The 26,820-nt window shown below is 47.3% G+C and overlaps 1 protein-coding gene and 1 non-coding gene across 3 annotated transcripts; both read left to right on the top strand.

The window, feature by feature from the left end:
• Window positions 1–691: 691 nt before the first annotated feature.
• LOC120684133 lies at window positions 692–798 on the top strand. The gene has a single exon (XR_005679115.1). It is a non-coding gene; the product is annotated as a small nucleolar RNA R71 (small nucleolar RNA).
• A 12,410-nt stretch (window positions 799–13,208) lies between these two features.
• On the top strand, window positions 13,209–26,162 carry LOC120683001 (uncharacterized protein K02A2.6-like). Of its 2 annotated transcripts, none has more exons than XM_039965015.1 (2): window positions 13,209–21,593; window positions 25,493–26,162. In XM_039965015.1, the coding sequence occupies exon 1, from the start codon at window positions 19,783–19,785 to the stop codon at window positions 20,779–20,781; it is 999 nt and encodes a 332-aa protein (XP_039820949.1). In that variant the 5' UTR covers window positions 13,209–19,782; the 3' UTR covers window positions 20,782–21,593; window positions 25,493–26,162. The 2 variants fall into 2 exon arrangements, with proteins under 2 accessions (XP_039820949.1, XP_039820948.1); XM_039965014.1 differs by having other exon boundaries at window positions 13,222–17,333; window positions 25,493–26,092.
• The last annotated feature ends 658 nt before the right edge of the window (window positions 26,163–26,820 follow it).

Here is a 26,820-nt window from a genome sequence, read left to right as displayed (position 1 = left end):
GGTAGTTTCCCTGCATTAACGTTAGGACATGAAGATGCAAGCTGAGCTACTTGGGTTTCTATCATTTTGTTAAAGCCCAGTTGATTTTTATTAACATAATTGAACCCTCTAGTTGTGCAGCCATAGATTCTAGGATTTTGTCATTAGCAAGAAATTTCCTACTAATGTTATCATTTATTTGCTTTTGGCCGTACACTAGGTCTTTTAATGTGGGCTGAAAACTGTTATTGAATTCGTATCTTGTTGTTGACCGAAGGGGAGGTTGGGCTTGGAGTTCCAACCCTGCTGAGGACGAAATCCTGAGTTGGAATTATTGTTGCTCCCAACGAAGTTTGCATCCTCTTGAGTTAAGGGGCACGAGGTGCCTGAGTGCCCAGTCTCGCCACATGTTCCACATGTCATACGAGACTCCGAAACTTGATTAACCTCCTAGTGCGGAGATTCCAGCTTCTTCATCAAAAGTTCCAATTTGGCAGCTAACATGTCGATCATGTCGATTTGATGCACGCCCCTGGGACGGGCTGGCTGCCATTCTCTTTTCCAACTTTGGTTGGAATCTATCTTGTCAATCAGTGCCTTTGCTCCCGCAACATCGAGAGAAAGGAAGGAACCACCCGCAGCTGCGTCAACGTGGTCCTGGGCTTGCTAATTCAGGCCACAGAAGAAGTTCTGAATGATCAGCCACTCTTCTATGCTGTGGTGTGGGCATGCTTGTATGTACTCCTAGAGACGCTCCCAGACTTCCGAGATGGTCTCATCTGGCAATTGCTGAATTCCGGTGATCCTGTTCCGAAGGGCATTGGTCTTGCCTACTGGAAAGTACTTGGCTAGGAATGCATTTGAACAAGCTTCCCATGTCGTGAAAGCTTCCTTGTTGGAGTAGAACCACATCTTGGCCTTCCCGAGCAGTGAGAACGGGAACAGGCGAAGACGGATGTCATCCAGAGTAGTTCCTCTGGGGTTGATGGTGTTACTCACCTCTAGGAAGTTCTGGAGATGGGCATTGGCATCCTTGGATGCCTTTCCACAGAACGGACTTGCTTGGACCATGTTCACGAGTCCAGTCTTCAATTCAAAGCCGTCATTCCCGGCTTGGTTGACATTCAGTCCAGTAGGAATGTGGCTGCTGGACGGGGCAGAAAACTGACGGAGAGTCTTCTGAGCCATGGATGAGGATGCTGAGGTGGAGGGTGAACTGATAGGCCAAGTGAGTCTCTTCTAGGGTGGGACAACGCAGCGTCTCATAATTCTCCCAATTCTTTCTGGATTTGGGTGGAAGTTACTTGGTAGGTCGAAACCGGTCATGCACTACTGTGCATCGATCAAAAGATGGAGAGAGCAGTGGTAAGCCCGCTAGGGTTAGCGGCGACAAACTAATAGAGTTTATCAAACTATCTATGATATCTTTAGCCAATTGCTTCCCCGGCAACGGCGCCAGAAATGTTTGTTGGCGTTTCTTATGCCCGATTAGAATAGATATTCTGCAAGCGCACAGAATCACTGCTGTAGCACTTCACCTTGGAGTATTTCGGGGTATCGTATTTTCCGCAGGGAAGCACTATGGTAAAGAGTATCGTAAATCGATTGACAATAGTACTAGCTTTATCGACAGGCTGACTAGACGGGGGTAAGCCAGATAGGTAGTGAGATAAGTGGCCAGGCAATGACCGAGTGACACACGGAGACTCTAAACCTTAGAGAGGTAGCAGCAGGGAGGACAACGAGCGAGAAAAGACACCTGATACACTTCTGAACTATCGAGCTAGCCTCTCTAGATCAGACTAAACACCCTACTAGTTCTCGGGAAAGCAGAGCTTACTTCGGCGGCTGGAAGAGGAAGGACTACAGAAAGAGATGAGAGGGGAGTCCAACGGCAACCTGCACTACTGCTATGAAAACACCCGAATGTGGTGGACTACAAAGGACGGATAGGACTGTCACCACCTACCGACTACCACAATGGTTCTGTGGGGGTGGAACACACTTTCTAGCTAACACTAAGGTCAGACACCACATCTGCACTCGGTGTTAGGATTTCTCTCGAGGCCTTTGAGAGAAATCCCCCTCAACCTAGAGCACTAACTTGAGATACTCTAGTCCGGGCGAGAAAACAAGTAAGATAAATTCCCGATCACTAAGAAAGATAACTTAGCCTAAGCTAAAGGAAAACTTCCGTGCTCAAGCTGAACCTCAGACTTGAGTAAATAAAAGACTACGGAAAGTAAAGCTGACTCAGAAAAGTAAAGAAGATAACTTATATTAATAAAGTCAAAAGAAAGATACAAGAGCTATACCAGACTTCCAACGACTCTGGAATCCCAAGCAAGCTCGACTCGACTCTAACTCCCGAGCTACTAACCTACTCTAGAAAGTACAAGTGGAAGAGAAGAGCTCCAATGGTGTGTGTTGAAGTGATGGATGGTGCCTCCATTTATAGCCTTCTCAAGGTCGGTTCTGGCGGTTACTGCAGGTAGCGTCGATTGGAAGCAGGTAATCTCGTTATGCTTAACTTCCATGCCAAACCTCAGCCAGAGAGGCCTCCATGTGGGACTGGCCGGCCTCCCCTACGCTGGCCGGCCTGGGGTTGCCGCCACATGGCCGCCGCCTTTCGGACAACGGCTCTGATCCCTCCCTGGAGTCGGTTGACAGTTGGGTTTGCCTGATTGCTGTAGTTGCTCGGTCGGCCGGCCTTGGGGAGGCCGGCCGGCCTCCCTCTGGAGCATTTCAGCCTCTGGTTTTGCCAGGACTTCGCACTGCCTTTGTACAATCTCCAGAGAAGTGGGTTGCTGAAGTTCTTTTGATCTTGGGCTGTCTTGTAGTTCTTTAGATGGATGTTGAAGCCTTTCGGTGTATCCATTTAAACCAAGGCCCAACCCTCGACTATAAGCCCCTTGAATGTGTCACATTGCCACTGGTTCGAAGTCGGGGCTGTGTCTTTGGGGTGCCAGGCCGGTCGGCCTGGGTTTTTGCCCAAATATGCCCAATTTTTGGTACACCTGCTCCTACAGTCTCAACTCATCCAAAACTAGTGGAACTCGTTAGAAATAAACAAAATATGAATGGAACATAGTGTAAAGCTCATGTTATTTCCGAGAAGTTGACGGCTTAGAATGTGAAATTATGGCAGTCAACAGGCACTATGGGTTTATAGAACGGCTTACAAAACGCTGATCGGTATGACACCGTATCAACAAGTCTATGACAGGACTTGCCATTTGCTAGTTGAACTCGAGTATAAGTCCCATTGGGCTATTAAGAGGTGGAACATGGATCTCCAATCAGCCGAAATCAAGAGACAAATCCAGTTGGCTGAATTGGATGAATAGAGGGAGAAGGCCTACCATAGCTCTAAACTCTACAAAGAGCGAACAAAAAGATGGCATGATAAGCGTATCAAGATCAAACAGTTCAAGGCGGGAGACAAGATACTCCTTTTCAACTTTGCCTGTTTGGTCATGGTAAACTTAGAAGCAAGTGGGAAGGCCCCTTCTTAGTATTGAACGCCGCTGACCATGGTGCCATAACCCTCCAGGACGATGACGGGAATGTTTTCAAGACCAATGGCCAAAGATTGAAAATATTCCTCGAGCCCGAAATTCCCGAGCTCGAAGAAGTAGATGTCTACGAGCTTACCGAAGTAGAATAATCATCTACGGTCATCGTCGTACCTTAAATGTGCCTTATCATAGGTTAGATTTTCCTTCCTATTTCTTTCTTTCCATTTCTAGACCAAACCACATAAATACCCGAGAAAGGAAAGGAACCAGAGAAGCCTCCAGAAGCCCAAGGCCCACACCTGACAAGGTGGGGCCGGCCGGCCTACCCTAGGCCAGCCGGCCTCGCTCTGCAGCTGTTCGGCCTCATCCTCTCGTGCAACGTTCCCTGTGGTTCAAACCTCCTGATCCTAGGTATTCGGAGTTTGATGAGATGATTTAAACCGAAAGGCTCCCCTCTCTTCCTCAGTTCAGAGCCATTCACCAAATCTCATCCCGAGCCTTGTTCCTTTCCCCGAGATCACCACCATGGCCTCGCAAACTTCTCCCAAAACTCCCAAATCCGAAGCCATGGACACACCCACTCCCAAACCACCCTCCAAATCAAACCAAACCAGGGCTTCATCGAGCAGCGTCAGGATTCTGGAGCCGGTGGAGATCGCCGCTTTCTCGCCATCACCGCCGGCTGGCCAGGGGCGCCAGCTCTAGGCTGGCCGGCCTATGGGGGGCCAGCCGGCCTCACCCCGAGGCCGTCTGTCCCCCGGTTCGATGGAGAGCTCGGTCCAGGGCCCGGTGTCGAGGGCCCTCGTGCGCTCCCGCACGCGCAGTCTGACACGATCAACCACGGGGGTTCTTTCCCCTAGGAAGGTCATGACAAAGCGTGCGGGGACATCGTCGGTCGGGGCACGTGTTGCGCAGGTCGCTGCACTATAGATGGTGCAGCAGGACCTATCCACATACTCCCCGGAGTACACCCCCGCTAGCCCTAGCCCTCCACGCCACCGCGTGACCGGGGCAAAGGTCAGCAGGGGTAAGGTGCTCACTCCCCCGTTGGATCGTACCGACATGGATCTTCTGCCGAGTTCGGTGCGTCGCCACATCCGGCCGCCACCGATTCATGGACCGATCGAGATCCACGCCTACACCGACTCCGATGACGATGACGAGGAGGAGGAAGAGGAGCCCAATGACGTCGCTTCACTCCGTGAGCAGCTTGCTGCTCTCCAACTACGCCTCAACAACATGGACGAGCGCGTAGCCAAGACAGAGATAGATAGGATGGAATTGGGGGATAGGGTGGATACCCTTCGCAAGGCGGTCTGTTCTAAGATCAAACGCCTTGCGAAGGCGACTGGGAACGAGGATCTCTATAGATCCCCGGATCCCAAGTAGGTGTAGGTTTAGATTAGTGTTAGATTGGGTGCTTTTACTTTCTTTATTTCCTCCATTTATTTGTTTTGTAACCAGCAACACCCCCATTTCCCTTTTTGAATAAAATAAAGTCTCAAGTTCCTTCCTCTTAGTGTTTATGTGGTTGGTGCACATGTGTGTGCCAACCACGCCCCCCTGCTCTCACGTTTCACCATTGCGCAGCAAAATTAAATGAGGAAGGTGAACACAAGATGTCAGAAAAATTCGGATGGATTCCAGAGAAAAAGCAAGCCGGGTGGCTTAAACCAGGCCGGCCGGCCTGGGACTTTCGGAAAAATTACCAAAACACCCTCACTAGAGCAGAACAGACTGACCCTGAACCTGTGCAAAAAGGGTCACCGAGGGTGGCCACAGGCTCAGGCCGACCGGCCTCTCTTAGGCCGGCCGGCTCCACCTGTCGGCCATCCCCTGGCCCCCTTCACGTACTCACGGTTTGCTACCTCTACTCCCTGTTCCTTCCTGGTGTCGTTCAATTTCATTCAAAATCTTGCCAACTAAAATCAAATAAAACACTTGGATGAAATGACTAGGAAGAGTTGAAATCTTTTCACAACCATGGTATGCTAAGATTTATTTCTTATGCAAGTATCGAAATGCCTTCGGAACTCATGTCTAGGATCACTTGATTGCTTGCTTATTGCTTTCTATGATATATTTCTTATGCAAGTATCGAAATGCCTTCGGCACTCATGTCTAGGATCACTTGATTGTTTGCTTATTGCTTTCTATGATATAATGACATGGAGTTATGTTAGTTCTTGACTCAAGGTCTTGGAAGTTTTCAAGTTGAAAAAAAAATACAAAACCAGGCAAAACTCTTATGCTCAATTTTACCAGTACCCATTCCAGAGCCACACTTATGAAATCCAGACACATAGCTATCCTATGCATTGTGAGCTTTCTCAAGTTGGGTGCCTCCAAAGAAATTTAGATTGATTCATCTTCTTGGGATCATTCTTATACAAGTCCATCAAGTCGAATCCATGAAATGTGGTTGCAAAACAGTGCTACACCCCCCTGAAAAGAAAGAAAAGGGTGAACAACATTCATGCTTTGTCTAAAAAAAAGAGAAAGAAAGAAAGAAGGGGGAGGTGTGTAGTGCTATACACGAAACCACCATGGATTGTATCCTCATCTATCACTTGCACTTGACCCATGAGATAAACATCTAAATTGCTAAGAGACACCAGGTTTGATGTTGCAATATAAATGTATGGATATGCAACATCCTTCACTTAGCTCCACATAATCTTTTGGAAGAATTAGTGAAGTATGAACAAAATTGAGTGAATGAATGACTTGAGCAGAAAGAGTATGCCTTGGGTTTATTTAAAAATAAAAATCTTCCAAGTACTATGAGACAGGGCTAATCATTACCTTCATCGATTTATTCTGGAGATCAATAGGTGAACATGAAGGTGTTAGCCACCCGAAATCTGAGGTATAAAAGGAAAGTCTGAAATAATTCATATGCATACTTGCGTTTGTGAACCCCAGACCCTGCTTGATCCTTAGGAATCTTTATCGACCCCTTTTGCTCGGGAGGAGCAAAGTCTAGGTGTGGGGGTGTGTTGGCAGTCGATTTCGATGATTTTTACTGCCAACATTCCTTCGAATTTCATGCTTTTGGAACTATATTACTATAATTTTTACTAACATTAACAAGTTCCACAAGTTTTGATGATTATTTGAAGTTAGGAACAACATCTGCAAATTTGAGCCAAAATGGGGTGGACCCCAGGCCGGCCGGCCTACCCCTGCCACACTTGGCCAGGAGACTTCGTGGAGAGTCACTTGAGCCCAAGGACAAGTCATAATAAGATGGGTTCTACGAGATTCACAAGCTAAGGCTGAAAGGCCTGAACCAAGTTAAGTGGAGGTCAAAATCAGTGACAATCCGAAGAACCAGAGCCCAATTCAACTTGTGAAGCAATGTGGGCCTAGAGAACAACAAGTCGGTGCAACAGGAGCCTGAGCCGAGCCAGAGCCAGGCCGGCCGGCCTAGGAGAGGTCGGTCGGCCCCTAACTATCACCGTTGAAGCTATGCAACCATTACCGACCTCAGGAGGAGATCCAGAGCGTCCCTGCAAAGGCGGTGGCCACGCGGCCACATCCCCAGGCCGGCCGGCCTAGGGGAGGCCGGCCGGCCCCACTTGGCGGCCTCTGAAGCTCTACCTTGGCGTGAAAGACAAGCATAACCGTCTTACCTGCGTGCAATTGACGCTCAGCTCAGTACCGACCTCAGAGTAGTATAAATAGAGCACCATACCCCTCTTGTAACACACACCATTCCATAGAGAAAAGAGTCTCTTGTACACTTGTGTTGAGTAGGAAGAGAGTGAGGTGAGTGCTCTGGTGAAAGCCGAGCTGAAAGGAGTGGACACGAGTTATCTCAGTCTTACTCCACTTTGTATCCGCCTCGGAGGAATTTATTGAGTAAGTTTCTTGTCTCAACTTCAGTTTCTCGCTAGCTTTACTTTCTGTCTTAGTTACTTGTTAAGTACTTACTTTGATCTGCGGGATCCTTAGTCTGCGTAAGTAGCAAGTTCTGCTTATTTGAGGTTGTTTTCTATCTAAGTACACGGTAGGAGCAAGTAGCTCGAGAGCTGTGGGCGTGGTGCCCAGACTTGGTAGCTACCTTAGGTTGTGTTCCACCCTACGGATCTGTTGTGGTAATTGGTAGGTGGTGACAGCCCTATCCGTCCTTTGTGGTCCACTACGTTCGGGTGTTTTCATAGCAGTAGTGCAGGTTGCCGTTGGACTCCCCTCTCATCCATTTCTGAAGTCCTTCCTCTTCCAGCAGCCGAAGCAGATCAAGTTAGTAGTTAGCTCGTTAGCTAGTCAGAGTAGTAGGTTATCTGGAGTTAGGCCCTCTTCCCTTATCTTCTTCTCGCTGGTTGTGTCCGGTTGAAGATCTCTAAGTTCAGTCGAAGCTTTACCGTTCCTTGGATTCGATATCCTAGGTATACTCCCTAGTGAAAGCTATAATCAATCTCTGTGTGTTTGCGGAGTAATTCGTTAGGCTAAGGTGTGCCAACACCTTCTAGAGAGAATGGTTGTTCTTCGCCAGCTTCTCGGTGACGGGATAGCCGAGCGAATGAACAACAGACAACACGGAGGAGGTGGCCATGGATGATGTCGGTGAAGAACCGAGCTCTGATACCATGTGGAAATGGTTGAACAAGATGCCTTTCCTGGCTCTCGGCTCCATGTTATATAGATGCTAGGAACAGCCCCTAGCATGGCGTTTACATCTTGTACAACAAGAACAAGTTACCATCTACTTAGATTACAAGTCAACAACAACCTTATCTATATATCCTATAACACCGGAGCTAACCAACATACATCTTAACACGGCCCACCCCCACAACACAGCTCGGAGTGTGATGGTGTCGTCGGGCATGAAGGGGTGGACGGGTGGTGGTCGTGATGGACCTTGCCGAAGAGGGGAGGAGAGGCCTACGGAGTAGCTGATCGGAGTGTGCACGTGTCAAGCCACGCAACCACATTCTTCCTGGACATGCACAGGCGGAGGGCCTGCGACGCTGCGGCGCTGACGCATGCAGCACGCCAAGTCACCGCGGGCCGGCAGAGCCCTCCAACGCCCGCACTAGAGCAGGGTGCGGCGTTTGCGCCCATGCAGCCGAGGAGAAATCAGCAACCACCTCCAACGATCCCCTCGAAGAAGTGGCAAGGAGCACGAGAGGAATACGGCTCTAGACAGCGAACCTTTCTCCGCTGCTGTTATCCTCACCATCCAGGTAGTGGCGGTGACAGAGGGTGTCACACCCAGTTTCAAAGGCAATACCAGATGCATATATTACATGTGCGCCAGGATCAAAGTTTACACACATGTAACGACTCAGTAAATACCAAAAGACAGTGCCAAAATGTAAAGAGAGTATTATAATTATTACATGACCTAAAGTCCCATAATCTAAACAAATAAGTGAGTACTAGCAGCGGAAATAACACGGACGTCTCCACAGGCAGTCGACTGGAAGCACGCTTGCCTAGAACTCGTCGAATTCTCCAGGGAAATCCTCAAATATCTCGTCTGAGCAGCAGTCCGGGTAGTGTAGATGCAAATAAATAAACACAAGCGTGAGCACATGTCGTTTAAACACAAGCGTCGAATAATAAACATGCAAGACTTTATAAGTGGAAAGGCTGATGGGTTTAAGCAGTTAACATTTTAGTTGGTCAAATTTTTATTAAGCAACTTAATTACTAGCAAGTATAAGTGTATACCAACCCACAATTAATGTAAAGTATCCCCAACATAAATTAAATGCACAATTTAAATCCATCTTCCATAGTTTACTCATGTGAGGGTCCAGGCCGCTCATGACCGTGAGCACGGCTAACCGGTTAGTTTTACACTCTGCAGAGGTGGCACATCTTTACCCACAAGTCATGTTTCCCATATTGCCCAGGTTTGCAAAGCCCTTAAACACTTCCTTTGGTGAGTGGCTTGGGATTCACTACGAGGTCTTTACAAAGATTCCCTAGTGCGGACTGCTCGCTAGGTTACATGAACAGCGCAGTGTATAAAGCTCCCTTAAGGGTAACGTGTCTTAGCTAAGCCCACAATCCAAATGAGCAGGTCTATACACCAACTACTGAGACCCTCTAGCCCTTTTCAGGTAAAGCATATCGCACACTAAGGTTTCTAATTAATTGACCAAGCTAGAGCCATATAGCCTTGTGGTTGCACTGTTGTCCTGGGTGGTCACTCCATGTTCCGATTAATATTTATGGTCTTGTAATTGAATCATCACAGTTGAACATAGAGCATAAATAAGTATTCATGTTGTTTAATACCATCCCAATTAAGCAAACTAAGCAGCATCTGCCATCAAAATTAATTAAGTAACCCGGCTACAAGGTAAGGGTAAAAGAGTCTAGTCATCCTTGGTAGAAACCCATCAAAATTAATGCAAGCAATAAATAAACAGTGTAATTGAAATACATGTTGTATAGGTAACACGGGTATGCATCAAGGACACTTGCCTTCCACAGGATCCAGAAGCTGCTCAGAGTCTTCAAAGCCTTCACCTTCAGCAAACTCCTCGAACTGCTCGTTCTCTTCGCATCACACAACAGTACATACAAGCACACAAAGAATAAAATAAGAAAACAGTACACCAATTAATATAAAAAGTAAAAGACGACATTACAGAACTATTGTACGTGTAACAACGATCGCGTGAGCGCAAGAATCGCTTAAAACGGAGTAAAAACGAGAAAGTTATGGCCAAAACGGGGTTTTAGGGGTTTATTTGCGAAGAAATTAAAAGGACTGGGGCTCTGGTAAAAGAAACCGAGAGCCTAAACATAAATGAACCTTATTTACAAGGGCTAGGAAGCAAAAAGGTAGCCCCTGGACGGCGCATTAAATTTTACTAAAGAGTAGGGATTTAAATAGAAATAAAAGGACCTTTTCATAAATATTTTTGTACCAAGCTGGAACGCGGGTTGATTTTCGAAAAGCTGGGCGTCACTTTTGCAAAAGAGGCTGTGTTGACCGGTACCTTGGGGTTTGACTCGAGATTGAAATATATCTGGGCCGTCCGATTTGGATCTGGCGGCTCAGAGGCAAAGGGGCGGCTGGCAGCGGCGCTGAGCGCCGGCGGCGAGCCAGCGCGGTGGCGGGGTTGCCGGCGCATCACGAAAACGCGATTCCGGCCGGGTTTTTGGTTCGGGTTTGGTTGGGGAGAGAGAGAGCGCGACGGCGAACTTGCTTAGGGAATCGGCACGGCAAGGCGGCGGCCGACGAAGGCGTGCGGCGGCGAAAGGTGGCGCTGGCGGACGGAGGCGGCTCCAGCGAGCGATTTTGCGTGAGACAGAGGGGGAAAGAGGGAAAGGAAGGGCCGGAGAGCTTCTATACCACACGGCGGAGATCCTGGTCAGTGATGGCGTCGTGGAGAGGCAGCGGAGCGGCGGAACGGCGGCGGCGGCTCCGCGCTCGGCGATGGCGACGGCACGGCTAGGGTTTTGAGCGGCGATGGCGGCTGCAGTTTGGGGAAAAAGGGTCAAGGGGGGTCCGCGCAGGGTTTAAGTAGGGGGGCGGCCAACCTCGGCGTGCGGGTTGGGCTCGGGGTGCGTGCGGCGCGCTTGAGCGCGAACCCGAGCTCGGCTCGGCGAAGAAGGCGGACCCGACAGGCGGGTCCTGCCTAGCAGCGAGCGCGGGGGAGGGGCGCTGAGTGGGCCGCGCGCGGGAGAACTCGGCCGGAAGCACGGGCTGGGCTGCGCGGGAAGAAAAAGAAAAAGAAGAGAGAAAAGGTAGAGTGGGCCGGGCTAGAAACCAGGGAGGAGAAGAGAAAGGTTTTTGCTATTTTTTTAACGAAGACAAACTCATTCAATTCAAATTTGAATTCAAAAAACTCAAATTCAAATGAGCAGCAAGCAATAAAACTATGCACGGCAGCATGAGATGCACAAAGCCTATTTAACTTTATATTTTTTATGGCTAAATAAATTATTTAAATTCATGATAAATGCTCTAAAGACAAGATAAATTGAATAAAACCTTAACGAGCCTATAATTAAATCAATTCAATTTATTTGGATTCCTGAATTGAAAAAAATTAGGGTGTTACATAGGAGCACTATCCCGACGACCATCAGCGCTCGCTCTGCATTTGGTGGTTAGCAGTCCTGGTGGTTAGTGCATGCCCTGAACGGTGGCTCCCAGCTTGCCATACGCGATGCCATGATGGTGACTTCCTGATGTGCGTGGCTGCTACTTGGTTTTGCCAATTTGGGGACCGAGAATGACAGCGTTGACGATTTCACGGAGGCCGTTAGGAAGAGGAGAGAAAGAGAAAGATCGAGCTGGTTGTCTTGCTGCTATATTGGGAGAAGATGAGAGTGCTTGCTGGCGATGTGAGGGAGAAGAGGAGGGGCTTAATGGTAAATTGGAGATTAATTAGTGGCATGAGGTCTTGATTGAATTAAAGGAGCCATATTTTGGGGTCAAAATAATTTATTTTCATTCTTAATTTCTGTTACAAATGAGTTATATTCTTTTCTAAAAACAAATTAAGAGGCACTTAGAATCCTTATAAAAAAATATAAAAAAAATAGGAGATAGAATAATTCAAATGACTGTAAAACTATATCGTTCAAGCAATGATTTTTTTAATGGAAGCATGAAAGAATTAAAAATGGTGGATTTCATAGTAGGGATCAAAATTGATATGTGATTTTCAAAATTGAGGGGTTTCTTTTTATATAATTGACCCGTAGCAATGTATGTGCATTCTTGTTATATATATCTCTACTATATCTTTAATTTTATCTATTTATAAAGAGCGGACCGTTTTTGTGATAAATTGACTTTTGGTCCATTACGTGTCGTTGACAAGTGGACTCGGAAGAACCAAAAGTCCAAAACTACGTAGAATTGGTGTTTGATGAGTAATACCATATACAATTTCTAAAGTAAATAATTATTTCTTGGTCTGTTAATTGGAATTTTAATCGGAACATGGATAATCAATCAAAGTCCTAATCAGAATCGGACAAGTCAATCAGAATTCCAATCGAAATCCGGACAATCAATGTCTGGCGCGGGCACAACACAAAGTTGATATATATATATATATATATATATATATATATATATATATATATATATATATATATATATATATATATATATATATATGCAAAATTTATATTTCCGTGGCAACGCACGGGCATCCTGCTAGTATAGATTTAATACTCCATGCATTTAAGATTTTTTTTTTGATGTGATAATTTTAGAATTTTGAATTTTGCAACTAAACAAAACCTTAAAAAAACTCTAAAACTTCAAACCAATTCCAACGGCAGCTCTAAAATTAAGAGTTCTTTACCTACGTACCCTTATATTAAGTACTCGTGACTTCTATACCCTAAAAAATGAATTCGCACCTCTATACCCTCGCGTTTAGTTTTGTTTACCCCTATACCCTTCTGTCCATGTTCTGTTAAGATTTAATGGTAGAGAAACCCTGACAGATAGGATCTACCAATGGAAATGACCATTTTACCCTTGTCCTTTCATCACTGGTTGTTTCTTTCTCTGTTCTCTCGCGTGCGCACACACCTCCCCAACCCCGTAGCAGATCTGCACCGCCGGCCAGGCGCCGCTGTGTCATGACCCGTGAGCGGGAAGAGTTTGAAATCGCCGTATTGGGCCGGCACTCTTGTATCTGGGCTTGGCCCGTTATCTTGTAACCGTCGTTGGGCGCTATAATAAGTCGGAGAACCGATAGGAAACGGAACACGGTTATCCAGTAACAGAATTCATTCCCCGTCTGTTCCCTGTTCTTCTTCCTTCTTGCTCTTCTTCTTCGTCTTCCTGGAATTCTTCTCTTGGATTCTCCCGTTTACCCCCTTTTTTGTGTTATCGCGGGCAAGTACGTGACAATTGGTATCAGTTTGGTCGATCCTCGGCACGCCGCCGCCGCTTTGCCTTATTCCTGACCCAATCCGCCTCACCGGCGTGAGAGGTCCGCTCGCTCTGTTCTTCCCGAACTCCGGCGACCACGCCCCGCCCACCGACTCCCAGTTGGCGGCGGCCACCGCATATCGATGGTTAGCCCCTTCCGGCGCCGTCGACCACCCCTCACCAAGCCACTTAGGTTGTAGTAGTGGAACGAGTGCGTTCTGACCATTCACGCATCCTCCTCGATCTGGCGCCACGCAAACCTACCAAGTTTGAAGCGCAGATGGCTTCCGCCATGGATGATGTCACGAAGAAGCTAGATGGTGTTGAGTTGATGGTGACTCAGTTGATGGACAAGCTGACCGGCTTGGAGACCTGGAAGTCGACGACCGATGCGGCCATGGAGAGCCTGCTCTCTCAGGCAGAGAGCGTCGTCTCACGTCTTTAGCGCCTGGAGACCGCTCCCCTGCAACCCACTTTGCCGCGCGTCCTTCTACGGCTCCTCCTCACCCGCAGCCTCCCTGGCTGCCTCAACTGGATCTCAACCTGGCTCCACGACAGGAGGCGCGCCAATCTGCGCCGACCTGGGAGCGGCCCAATGGGCACCGCGCCGCCACAAATCACCAGGATGGAGGCGGTGGGATCCTTGGATCTCAGCCGCCATACCCGGTCACGTGTATGATCCCTGACCCCGCCCCCTCGCAATTCATGAACTCGGAGTCTTCTCGCTATTTCAGTCCACGTCCTCCCCCTCTTCCGAAACTTGAATTTCCCAAATTCGATGGTGACAATCCTAGACTCTGGTGTGACCGCTGTGAAATGTTTTTCGAGGTGTACTCTATCGCGGATCAACTGAAGACAAGATTCGCGGCGCTGAATTTCAATGGCGCAGCAGCGTCGTGGTTGCAGACTGCCGAGCGCCGAGGCCGCGAACTCAATTGGGACAAATTATTTCAAGTGGTGTTCGACAGGTTCGATCATGATCAGTACCAGTTACAGTTGCGGCAGTTGGATAATCTGCGCCAGACCAGTTCAGTCTCGGAGTATCTTGAGAAGTTTGAGCAACTATCGCACGGTATTCTCTTGTACAATGATTCTTATGATGATACATATTTTGTTGTACAATTCTTGGGCGGCCTGAAGGAGGACATCAGAGCTGCAATAGCTCTTCATCAACCCAAGGATGTCCAATCTGCCAGCACTTTGGCCTTGCTTCTGGAAGAGGAAATAGAGAATGCTTGGAAGAAAGGATTTGTTCGCTCCGATCACAAAGAGATTTCCAAGCACTCCACCAAATCTAGTTATTCTGATAAAGTCAAGCTTCCTGCTAAGAAAGAGGATTCTGACAAGGAAGGCAAATCTGACAGAGATGACAAGCTCTCAGCCTTGGTAGCTCACCGAAGAAAGTTGGGTTTATGTTTCAAATGTGGTGAGAAGTGGTCCCATACTCATAAGTGTCCCCAACACATTCCTCTGCATGTTTTAGAGGAAATTTTGGATGCCATTGAACTAGCTGAGGACAGTTCTAATGATGATTCTGACCCCTCTCTGGATTCTGAAACTCCTGTCATGGCAATCTCATCTACACCTGAACCCCGACAGGCTTCCAGGAAAACCATGAAGTTGTTGGGTACCATTGGTAAACAACAAGTGCTTATTTTAGTAGACTCTGGAAGTATTGGTACATTTGTCAGTCATGCTCTTGTGCACAAACTGAAGCTGAACTCTGAACCTTGTGCCGAATCACATTACAAGTCGGCTAGTGGGGGCAATATGGTCTGCAATCAAATGGTTAAGCAGCTTCCTTGGTTAGTACAAGGCCACACTTTTCTGTCAGATGCCAAGGTACTAAATCTTCAGTGTTATGACATGATTCTCGGAGAAGACTGGCTAGAATCTTGCAGTCCCATGTGGGTGCATTGGGGTAAAAAGTTGATGAGATTCACTCACAAGAGCAAAAGGATTTCCCTAAAAGGAGTCACTGATGACACATCTAGATGTTCAGCTGTCTCCTCAACCACGCTCCAAGGTTTGCTCAAACATGGGGCTATTTCATACTGTCTCCAGTTAGTGCATACTGATGCTCAATCTGAACCAGTTCGAGATGCTACTGTCTGTTTAGTTACTGAGTCAGCCGAGTTGGACATACATCCATCCATCCAGCAAGTTATTGATGATAACATAGATTTGTTTGTTGAGCCTACTACTTTACCACAAAGAAGGGAAGCTGACAATCAGATCCCTCTTCTGCCTGGTGCCCAACCAGTTTCTGTCAGGCCTTACAGGTATTCTCCTGCTCAGAAGACAGAAATTGAAAATCAAGTGAAGCAAATGTTGCAGAATGGCATTATCAGAATCAGTTCTAGCCCCTTTGCTTCCCTAGTTCTTTTGGTCAAGAAAAAAGATGGTACTTGGCATTTTTGTGTGGATTATAGACATTTGAATGCTATAACTGTCAAGAACAAACATCCCTTACCTATTGTTGATGAGTTGCTTGATGAGCTGGCTGGTTCAGTATGGTTCACCAAATTAGATTTTCGTTCAGGGTATCGTCAGATTTGCATTGCCACTGGAGATGAGCCCAAGACAGCTTTCAAAACACACAATGGTCTATATGAGTTCTTGGTTATGCCTTTTGGGTTGACAAATGCACCAGCTTCTTTTCAGAGCCTGATGAACACAATTTTTGCTTCTTTGATGAGAAAATGTGTTTTGGTGTTTATGGATGATATACTGGTATACAACAGAACTCTTGAGCAGCATGTTCAGCATCTGACACAAGTTTTCCAGATTATCAGAGACCACAAGTTTCTTATTAAGAAGTCTAAATGTGCTTTTGCTCAGCAGAAGATTGAATATTTGGGTCATATCATATCTAGTCAAGGTGTCTCCACTGAACCTTCAAAGATTGTAGCAGTCCAACAGTGGCCAACTCCAGTTTCCCTCAAAGAGTTGAGAGGGTTTTTGGGCCTGACAGGATACTACAGGAAGTTTATCAAAAACTATGGTATGATTAGCAAGCCACTCATATTACTTCTTAAAAAAGGAACACCATTTGTGTGGACACCTAACACTGAGCAGGCATTCCAACTATTGAAGCAAGCTCTCATTCAGGCACCTGTTTTGGCTTTGCCTGATTTCAGTAAGCAATTTGTCCTCGAAACTGATGCAAGTGATGCTGGATTTGGTGCAGTACTGATGCAGGAAGGGCACCCAATAGCTTATCTGAGTAAACCTTTGAGTGGGCCCAACCAAGGTCTGTCTACCTATGAAAAAGAATGCATGGCAATATTATGGGCAGTTGATAAATGGAGATGCTATTTATAGCACAGGCAATTTGTCATTAACACATATCATAAGAGCCTGTTATTTTTGACTGAGCAAAAGGCCACCACAAAGTTACAGCAAAAAACTGTATTAAAACTGATGGACCTTTCCTTCACTATCACCTACAAACAAGGAATCACAAATGCTGCTGCTGATGCACTATCTAGGTGTCCTAATCCTGACACACTCTGTGCTATTTCTGAAACTACCGCCATTTGGCTGGACAAGTTGACTGCTGGTTATCCTGAGGACCCCCAGGCTAGTCAGTTACTACAAGACTTGGTTTTGTCCAATGGAACATTGAACAACTACTCTCTGCATAATGGAGTAATCAAATACAAAGGCAGAGTTTGGGTTGGAAACAATGCTTTGGCTCAACAGCATATCATGCAGGCTATGCATAGCAGTGGTATAGGTGGCCACTCTGGTATTCAGGCTACCTACTCTAGAATCAAACAACTCTTTGCCTGGCCCAAGATGAAAATGTGCATCCAGAATTATGTTAAGGCTTGCCAAGTCTGCCAGAAAGCTAAGGTTGAGCATGTCAGGACACCAGGTCTCCTAGAACCACTTCCTGTGCCCACACAACTTTGGACAGTGATCAGTTTGGATTTCATTGAGGGTATTCCTCAGTCCACCAGGTACAATACTATTTTGGTTGTGATAGATAAGTTCACCAAATATGGTCATTTTCTTCCACTGGCACACCCTTTTACTGCTCTTCAAGTGGCTTAACTCTATCTAGCCAATGTGTATAAGCTACATGGGTTGCCAACAACGATCATCTCTGATCGGGATAGGATTTTCACCAGCACAGTGTGGCAAGAATTATTCAAGTTGATAGATACTCAATTGGCTATGAGTTCTTCCTACCACCCCCAAACAAACGGCCAAACTGAGAGACTGAATCAATGCTTAGAAACCTTCTTAAGATGCACAGTCAACTCATGTCCCAAACAATGGAGTTAGTGGTTGCCATTAGCTGAGTTTTGGTATAACACATCCCACCACTCAGCCTTGGGTCAATCTCCTTTTGAGGTATTTTATGGCCACCCTCCTCGGCACTTTGGCATTACCAATCTTCAGTTATGTTGATTCGTGCTCAACAGCGTATGAAACATCAGGCGGATAAGCACCGTTCAGAGCATTCCTTTTCTATGGGTGATCAAGTTTATCTCAAGCTGCAACCTTATGTTCAGACATCGGTGGCCAACAGAACCAATCAGAAGCTATCATTTCGCTTCTTCGGTCCATATACAGTGCTTCAACGCATTGGCAATGCAGCTTACAAACTCGACTTGCCTGCTGATGCTAAGATTCATCCTGTGGTGCATGTGTCACAACTTAAGCATCATATTCCTCCAGCTGCTGAGGTAAACCCAGACTTGACATCTATTTCCACTGATCCATTGGAGCTGTTGACGCCAGAGAAGGTGCTAGATGTTCGGCTGGTGAAGAAGGGGGCTTCTACAATCAAACAACTCCTGGTCAAATGGTCATTCTTGCCACAAGAGCTCGCCACTTGGGAAGAAGAAACGGATCTCCATCGTCGCTTTCCAAGTTCATCAGCTTGAGGGCAAGCTGGATTTTAACCCGGGGGGAATGTCATGACCCGTGAGCGGGAGGAGTTTGAAATCGCCGTATTGGGCCGGCACTCTTGTATCTGGGCTTGGCCCGTTATCTTGTAACCGCCGTTGGGCGCTATAAGTCGGAGAACCGACAGGAAACGGAACACGATTATCCAGTAACAGAATTCATTCTCCGTCTGTTCCCCGGTTCTTCTTCCTTCTTACTCTTCTTCTTGGTCTTCCTGGAATTCTTCTCTTGGATTCTCCCGTATACCCCCTTTCTCTGTGTTATCGCGGGCAAGTACGTGACATGCCGCCGGCCGCTAGGACGCTGCGCCAGCGCCGCACGCCCGCGGAGCGCGCGCACTGCGCAGGGCCGCACGCCCAGCAGGTGTGCCCGCACGAAAGCTGCGCGCAGGTGTTGTGCCGCCTGCAGGCCGCCGCTAGCAGGGGCCTCCCACCGGCCACCTAGGCTCCCCAGCCGCTGCTGCTGGCCTCGTGGGAGGTGCCGCTGGCATAAAAGATGTTCAATTTGCACGGAGTTAGAAGGCCCTGGCGACCTAGCCTTCTCCCTAGCGACCTAGCCTTCGACTGTGGCCACCCGGCCGCCGGCTCCGGTGAGTCGGCGGCCCTCTCCCATGCCTCCTCATGTCAAGCTCGCTCCTTCAGTTCGTCTTGCGCTGCGCCAGTGCAAGGCCAAGGATGGAGGTGCAACTTCCAACCCGGCAAAAGATTGTTACTTGCTCCAGCGCGCGAAAGAGGAGATTGAGCTTCTCTCCTGCGCTAACCTTAGGGCTTGCATGGGGAAATTTTGGGCATCAAATTCAGACTCTGAGTGTGAAGATCTTGAAGATGCTGAGGTGCTAGCTTCGGGCCGTCGTGAGTCTGCAGCGGCTGGTGTTTCTTCTTCGGGGCATTCCAACGTTCAACAGGAGGCTTCAATTCCGACGGTGACGCCTTCCTCCCAGCAATCCAGGTCGGGTTCTCAGTCGGCGGCGCTTCATCCGGCGGTGCCGCCGTGGAAGAAGGTGTGGAAAGGCCCTCTGCCGCCTATGTGGATCTCGCCGGCGAAGACATTGGGCGACGTCATCCATCCGGCATTGGCGGCGGCTGGCGGCAGGAGGGGGCAAGGACTAGCAGCGATCCGCTATTCCCGTCGGTCCCAATTTCAAATTCACCGTCCCTCTCCAAGTGAAACACCACTTCGGGTTCGGAGGCTAACCGGACTGGGCCTAGACTTCTCTTCGGGTTTGGGCTGAGGAAAGAGCCTGCGATCGTTCGGCCTACACGTTCCTTGGTCAGACCGCTTCTCGTTCCCGATACGCATCTGCGGAAGACCTACGCCGCCTTCGTCATGGTCGGCGGGGAGGGTGCTCATGGCCGTCATGCGCGAGGGAGATTTGGTGCCCATGGACGCAATCCGTAGGGACGCGGCACTCCAGGCCGCGGTCAAGCCCCTCCGCCTGCAGGGGGTGTGGGCGCGGGACACCCGGCCGGGGGAGGCGCTGGTGGCAACCAGACCATGCCCAGTGGAGGTCCAGGCGGTTCCCAAGGCAACAGAGGTGGCAGGCATGGGGCGCCCCAACCTGCGACGATCCATACTGGCAACCCTAATCCGCATCGTGGTGGGGGACGTGGCCAGGGGGGTCGGGGTAGGCGTCGAGGTGCTTCGGTTGTCGACGAAGACCAGGCAAGTGGTGCTGCGTTGGTTGATCCCGCCGGTGATGCTGCTGAGCCGGCGGATCGTACACAGCAGGCCAAGCAGAAGCGGAAGCGCAAGGAAGAGGCAAATTTCAAGCTGGATTGCACGATTTGCGCGGAGGACCACTACACTAGCAAGTGCCCGCAGCTCAAAGGGCCTAAGCCATCCGTTTCATATTGCGGAGCCACTTCCGATGGGCTAGGTTTCTTCTGTATTCAGGCGGCTCGACCTTTTCATACTGTTCCTATGGCAAGTGCAAATGTTTTCGCTCTGATCACTGTGGAGGAGGGTGCAGTCTCGGCTGAGTTGCTTAAGTCCGAGTTGGCAAGGGTTATTCCGGTTCGCTGGGATTGGGCAGTGCAGGAGCATGGTGTTAAGGCTTTCTTAGTGCCCTTTCCTTCTAAGGTTGAGCTGGATCGTATGGTTGCGATTCGCACCTTCATTACCAAGAACAAGGAGGGAGTTCTCATCTTCGAGGAATTCGATTCAGAGGTCGAGCCCATCAAGGTACTGGACCAAGTTTGGCTTTCTGTGACGAATGTTCCTACTCCGCTCCGTGCTTTTTTACCCCTTTGGGCTGTGGGGTCAGTGGTCGATGCCACTCAGAAGGTGGATATGAATCACCTTCGTCTTACTGGAGAGGTTCGTATTCTGGTGGCTGTTTTCGACGTCAAAGAGATTCCAAAAATGGCGGATATCAGCATCAATAGAAGCATCTATCGAGTCTACTTCAATGTTGAGGAAGTGGTAGATGATGATCCTTTTAACCCAGAGGATGATGACTTACTGGGTGATGATGCTGACACCGGAATGAAATGATGGTTCGCAAGGCGGTTTGGATGGTAATGGTGATCAACACATGTCAGATGCCCCTCAGGATGCAGCTCCATAGCCTGAGGCACCTAATGATCAACAAACTGGTAAAAAGACCACATGTTTTTCTCAGCAAGAAGCCGCCCTAATTGATGAGGTCCTTGACAAAGCTTGTGAGAGTTTACTGGAGGAAATCAGTGTTAAGGTCATGGTGGAGGCAAATGGCGAGGATAGACCCTATTCCCCGCCAACTGAGGAGGAGTCTGTGAGGTTCCAGGCTTTGTTGGAATCTTCTCAGCAGCTGCATACAAGGCCCCAGGAGAGAGGTGTTGATACTATTGTACACTCTAGTGATGGGAGTCTTCCCGTCGCTGCTTCTAGCTTTGTGGTGCAGGTACCTTGCGAGGTGGAGGGTTCCTTGGTTGCTGTCCTGTTGCGTGCGGACGGCGACTAGGACCTTTCTATTGGAGACACTGCGGCAGGGGCGGTCCCCCCACTCTCGGCGGGAGAGGGAGTGCCGCTTACCACCCCTTCGCCCGCGGGTGGGAGCCATGGGCCCCCAGTCCACTCTTCAGCGCCGGGTGGGGGCCACGAGCTCACCGCCTCTTCGACCACGCGGATGGGCTAGGCGACCCCCGCCTCTTCTTCGTTCGCGAGTGGGGGTCAGACGCCTGACGTCATCCCCACTTTAGCTCCTGCTGCAGCTGATCCGATCAAGACCACCAAAATCCGAAGGAGCGTCAGGAATAAGGACAAGGCGGATGAACACACCCTACACAAAACTTCACGAGTGGCTGCAAAAGAGAACCTTGAACCAGGTACATCTTTTACCAGCTTTTCAGATTCGCATGCTATTTCAAACCTTGGTAGGGTAGGCTTCAAATTAGGCCATACTGATGAAATTGTTAAAGCTTCTTCTGTCAAAATTAAAAATCTAGAAATAGATAGGATGGTGGTTCTTGCTAATAAGAAAAAAATGTAATGTAAAATCGACTGAATTACTAGATGAGAGTGATGATGAAAGGGATGCTAGACTTGATGCAGTTCTCAGCCACACTTGTGGTAATCTAAATGAGAACTTGCAAGACCTGGAGTCGGATCACATTATCGATCTGTCTCCGATCCATCGGAAGAAAAGGTCTAACACTGCCAAAAATTTTAAACATGGCAAAGTCCCAAAAAACCAAAAACCCCTTCCCAATTTGTGATCAAATGAAAGGGGGTTTTTGGAATAGTAGAGGTCTAGGTAACTTGGCTGAACATAGGGTTTTGTCTGATTTGGTTAAGGAAGAGCAAATCAGTTTCATCGCTCTTTCCGAGACTGGTAGGGATGATTTTCCATATCGTATTTTAAAGAACCTCTGTGCGGGCCGGGACTTCCTTTGGCATAGTATGGCCCCTCATGGTCGATCTGGAGGTATTCTACTAGGTGTGGATCTGCAGGTTTTTGATATTGGAGCCATTACAGAGGGAGATTTCTATGTGAAATTTACCTTACGATGCAAAAGCGATGGTTTCAAATTTGTGCTATATACGGCGTATGGCCCAGCACAATATCAAAACAAGCAGGAGTTTTTGGTCGAATTGGCAAACACATGCTCAAAGGAGACTCTTCCGTATTTAATTGGAGGGGACTTCAATATTATGAGAAGGCCGGAAGATAAGAGCTCCGGGGTGTTTGACTTCAAATGGCCAAACTTGTTCAATGCTGTTATCGAATCTCTTGATCTCAAAGAGATTGTTATGTCTGGGCGCCAATTTACATGGGCGGGTCCTGGTGACAATCCGACTTTTGAGAAGCTTGATAGAGTTCTGATATTACAGATTGGGCAGATAAGTTCCCGCTATCGACGGTGGAACCAAGAGATTGAAATATTTCAGACCACACTCCTCTAATTCTTAATACTAGTGCATCCACACACCACTCTAACAAGTCCGCTTTTAAATTTGAGAGAGGATGGTTGATTAGGGATGGTTTCTACGAAATGGTTGTAAGCATTTGGCAATCAGAAACGTCTGGACGTACTCCTCTGGAGAGGTGGCAGAATAAAATTCGTAGGCTCAGACAGCATCTTCGAGGCTGGGCCAAGCATACGGCAGGAACATACAGAAAAGAAAAGAAGAAACTTCTAGCTCTATTAGAGAAGTTAGATAAGAAGGCTGAGATTACCTCTCTTTCAGATCAAGAGGTTAATTTTAAACACTATTTGAAAGAGAGGCTAGTTCTTCTTTTGAGGGAGGAAGAAATTAAGTGGTATGAGCGAGCAAAGGTGAAAACACTTCTACAGGGAGATGATAATACAAGATTCTTCCATCTAGTAGCTAACGGAAAACACCAAAAACAACATATTTATAAACTTGAAAATGATCAAGGAGTTGTTATTGGTGATGCCCAGCTTAAGAGCTATACCACTCAGTTTTATAAGGACCTATTCGGGTCTCCGGATGTTTCGGATATTACACTTGAGGAAGATCGAATTCAGGATATTCCACAAGTGACCCAAGAGGATAATGAGATGCTCACTAGTGAATTCACTATGGCTGAAGTGAGAAATGTTGTTTTCCAAATGGAACACAACAAGGCTCCTGGTCCTGACGGCTTCCCGTCTGAATTCTATCAAAGTCTTCTGGGAAGTAATTAAAGACGACCTTATGGCTTTTTTGCGGACTTCCATAACGAGGATCTGAACCTCTTCAGTCTGAACTTTGGAATCATTACGCTAATTCCAAAAATTTAGGAGGCAACGAAAATTCAACAATATAGACCCATTTGCGTCCTTAATGTTAGCTTTAAAATTTTTACTAAAGTTGCTACGAATAGATTGAACAATATTGCCCAAACAGTAGTGGGTCCTATGCAGACTGCCTTCTTGCCAGGCAGAAATATCATGGAAGGAGTAGTCATTTTACATGAAACTATCCATGAAATGCATACAAAAAACAGAATGGGGTCATTTTCAAAATTGACTTTGAAAAGGCCTATGACAAAGTAAAATGGTCTTTCCTTCAACAAACGCTACGCATGAAAGGGTTTTCTCCTAAGTGGTGTAGATGGGTTGAAGGGATGATTTCTGGCGAAAGTGTGGGGATCAAAGTCAATGACGAAATTGGTCCATACTTCCAAACTAAGAGAGAGCTCCGTCAAGGAGATCCTATGTCACCCATTTTATTTAACATTGTTGCGGATATGCTGGCTCTCATCATTAAGAGGGCAAAAGACGATGGTCAAATAAGAGGTGTTATACCTAACCTTTTGAATGATGGTTTGTCTATCTTACAGTATGCCGATGACACCATCATCTTTATTGATCATGACTTCGAACAAGCTAAGAATCTTAAACTATTACTTTGTGCTTTTGAACAGTTATCCGGGTTAAAGATCAACCTCCACAAGAGTGAAATTTTCTACTACGGAGTAGCTAAAGAGATGCAGGACATGCCGGAAATACCCTTTTAGATATTTGGGAATTCCTATGCATCATAGAAAGCTACTAAATTCTGAATGGCGAAAAGTTGAAGAACGTTTTGAGAAAAAACTCTCTTGTTGGAAAGCTAAGTACCTATCTTATGGGGGTCGTTTGGTTTTGTTAAATTCGGTACTTAGTAGCCTACCCATGTTTATGATGTCTTTTTTTGAAATCCTAAAATGTGTACTAAAAAATCTTAGACCATTTTAGATCGAGATTTTTTTGGCAAGATTCTTCCAATAAGCACAAGTATCGACTTGCCAAATATGACATTTTATATCGCCCTAAAGATCAAGGGGGACTTGGTATCTTAAATCTGTAGCTGCAGAATAAATGCTTGTTGGCAAAATGGTTAGTTAATTTGCTTAATACTAATGGTATATGGCAAACCATACTAACGAACAAATATCTAGGATCAAAATCTCTCACGCAGGTGCAGGCAAAGCCTTATGACTCTCATTTCTGGAGAGGTCTTTTGAAGATCAAAGATGAGGTTCTTGCCAAAGGCTCCTTTACAATTAAAGACGGGCTCCTTTACAATTAAAGACGGGAGCAAAACTAGGTTCTGGGACGATGTATGGGAAGGGCAAATGCCATTCAAAGATAAATACCCATCACTTTACAAGGTTGTGAGGCATCCTCATGCGACTGTGGCCAGTGTTTTGGCTACAAGGCCTCTCAATTTATATTTTAGGAGGGCGTTGGTGGGTAACATAGTGGAATGGCAAAACCTTCTAGCTCAGATCGTGCATATTCAACTGGTGGGTGGGTCGGATATGTTTAAATGGAATTTGACCAAATCAGGGACTTTTACTGTTCGATCTTTGTATCTGCACTGTTTAGATACACAGCCGACTTTTAGACATAAGCTGATCTGGAAATTGAAGATTTCTCTAAAGATTAAGATTTTCCTCTGGTTTCTTCAAAGGGGGATACTATTAACTAAAGACAATCTTGCTAAGAAGAACTGGGCAGGAAGCCAAAAGTGATGTGGATGTAATAGTAATGAAACTATAGAACATCTTTTCCTGCTTTGTCCATATGCAAGAATGGTTTGGAGGATTATCTTTTATGCTACTGGTTTAACGCCATCTAGATCAATTCGTCATATATTTAATTCTTGGCTTTCTAATCAATCTAAAAAGATTAGGAATATCATCTGGGCGGGGGTTGCTGCTGTTTGTTGGGCGATTTGGAGATGTCGCAATGATATTATTTTTAACAAAATCAAAGTTAACTCGATTTTGCAGGTCATCTTCAGGGGAACATATTGATTTCGTTTCTGGGCTCAGCTACAGCATGAGGAGCACGCCAAGGACATTTTCTCCAGCTTGAGCAGACTTCTTGAGACAGTTGCTCTTGATTTAGTAAAAGGAGGGTGGAAGCATGTCTATCGCTTCTAATAGTTCTGTATCTTTTTAGAGACTAGTGTGCCCTTTTTAGTTTTTTGCAAACTTTGTTTCTTTGGCTGTGTATGTCTTGTCATAGAGGCCGGATTGGTTATTCTTTATTTAAAATACATTTGAAAGTTTAAGGCAGGTAGCTATTGCTAGGATTGCACATTTTGTTTTTTTTAATCTTAGAATTGCACACGGGATGGAAGGAGTACTATTTTTTTACTATTTTATTACACGGGCCTTTTAGATTAGACTTCCGGGTTTATTTTTTTCTAAAGTTTTTTTTAGTTTTATTATAGCTAAAATTAAAAGAAAAAGGCTACACAGGCGGACTGCGCCCTTCCAGCACCTCCAACTATTTAAATAATCACAAAGATATACAGGTTAACATCAAGTTTACAAAAAAAATATACAGGTTAAAAAAGCTCATGAGGAAAACACCTCCTTTATATAAGAGCAAAATTGTCTTTTCCTAACTCTATTAGTCTCCGTTAAAGCTTATTTCGTCCAGAAAAGTATAGGGGTAAACAAAACTAAACGTGAAGGTATAGACATGCAAATTTATTTTTCATGAATATGGTGGTCACGACTCACGAGTACTTGGCAAAGACTCTAAAATTAACAAGTCCTTACCCGTATGTTTGGTTGAAGAGCGGGACGAGCCAGGTCGGAGCGGACCCGTCCCGGCAGTTGTTTGGATGGATGAGTAGAGGGTTGGGTTGGCGCTAGAGGGGAATATTCCCTCCAGATGCGGGTTCACCCCGTTCCTCAGAAAATGGCGGACCGAGTGAACCCACTCCCGTCCGTGAGCTCCGTCAGCACCCGCCGCCCGCCGTCCCCACCGCCTCATGCCGCGCCGCCCGCCGCCGAATCGCCTCCGACCCGCGCCGCCCGTCCTCGTCGCCCGCGGCCGCCTCCGACCCGCGCCGCCCGTCCTCGTCGCCCGCGGCTGCTCGCGCCCGCGGGCGGAGTGCGTCCGTGGCGGCCGAGCTCGCCCGCGGCTGCCCGCGCCCGCGGCGGCTCGAGCCGGCTCGCGGGCGGAGCGCGTCCGTGGCGGCCGAGGCCGGCGGCGGCGGAGCTCGCCTGCGGGAGGAGCAGGGCCGGTGCGCGCGGATCCGGTGGCGGTGGCGTGGTCCGGGCGATGGGGTGAGGAGGCGCTACCGGGGGGGGGGGGGGGCGAG

This window comes from Panicum virgatum, chromosome 7N, assembly GCF_016808335.1.
Source record: "Panicum virgatum strain AP13 chromosome 7N, P.virgatum_v5, whole genome shotgun sequence".
NCBI lineage: Eukaryota > Viridiplantae > Streptophyta > Magnoliopsida > Poales > Poaceae > Panicum > Panicum virgatum.
This window is presented reverse-complemented; position numbering and strand designations above follow the sequence as displayed.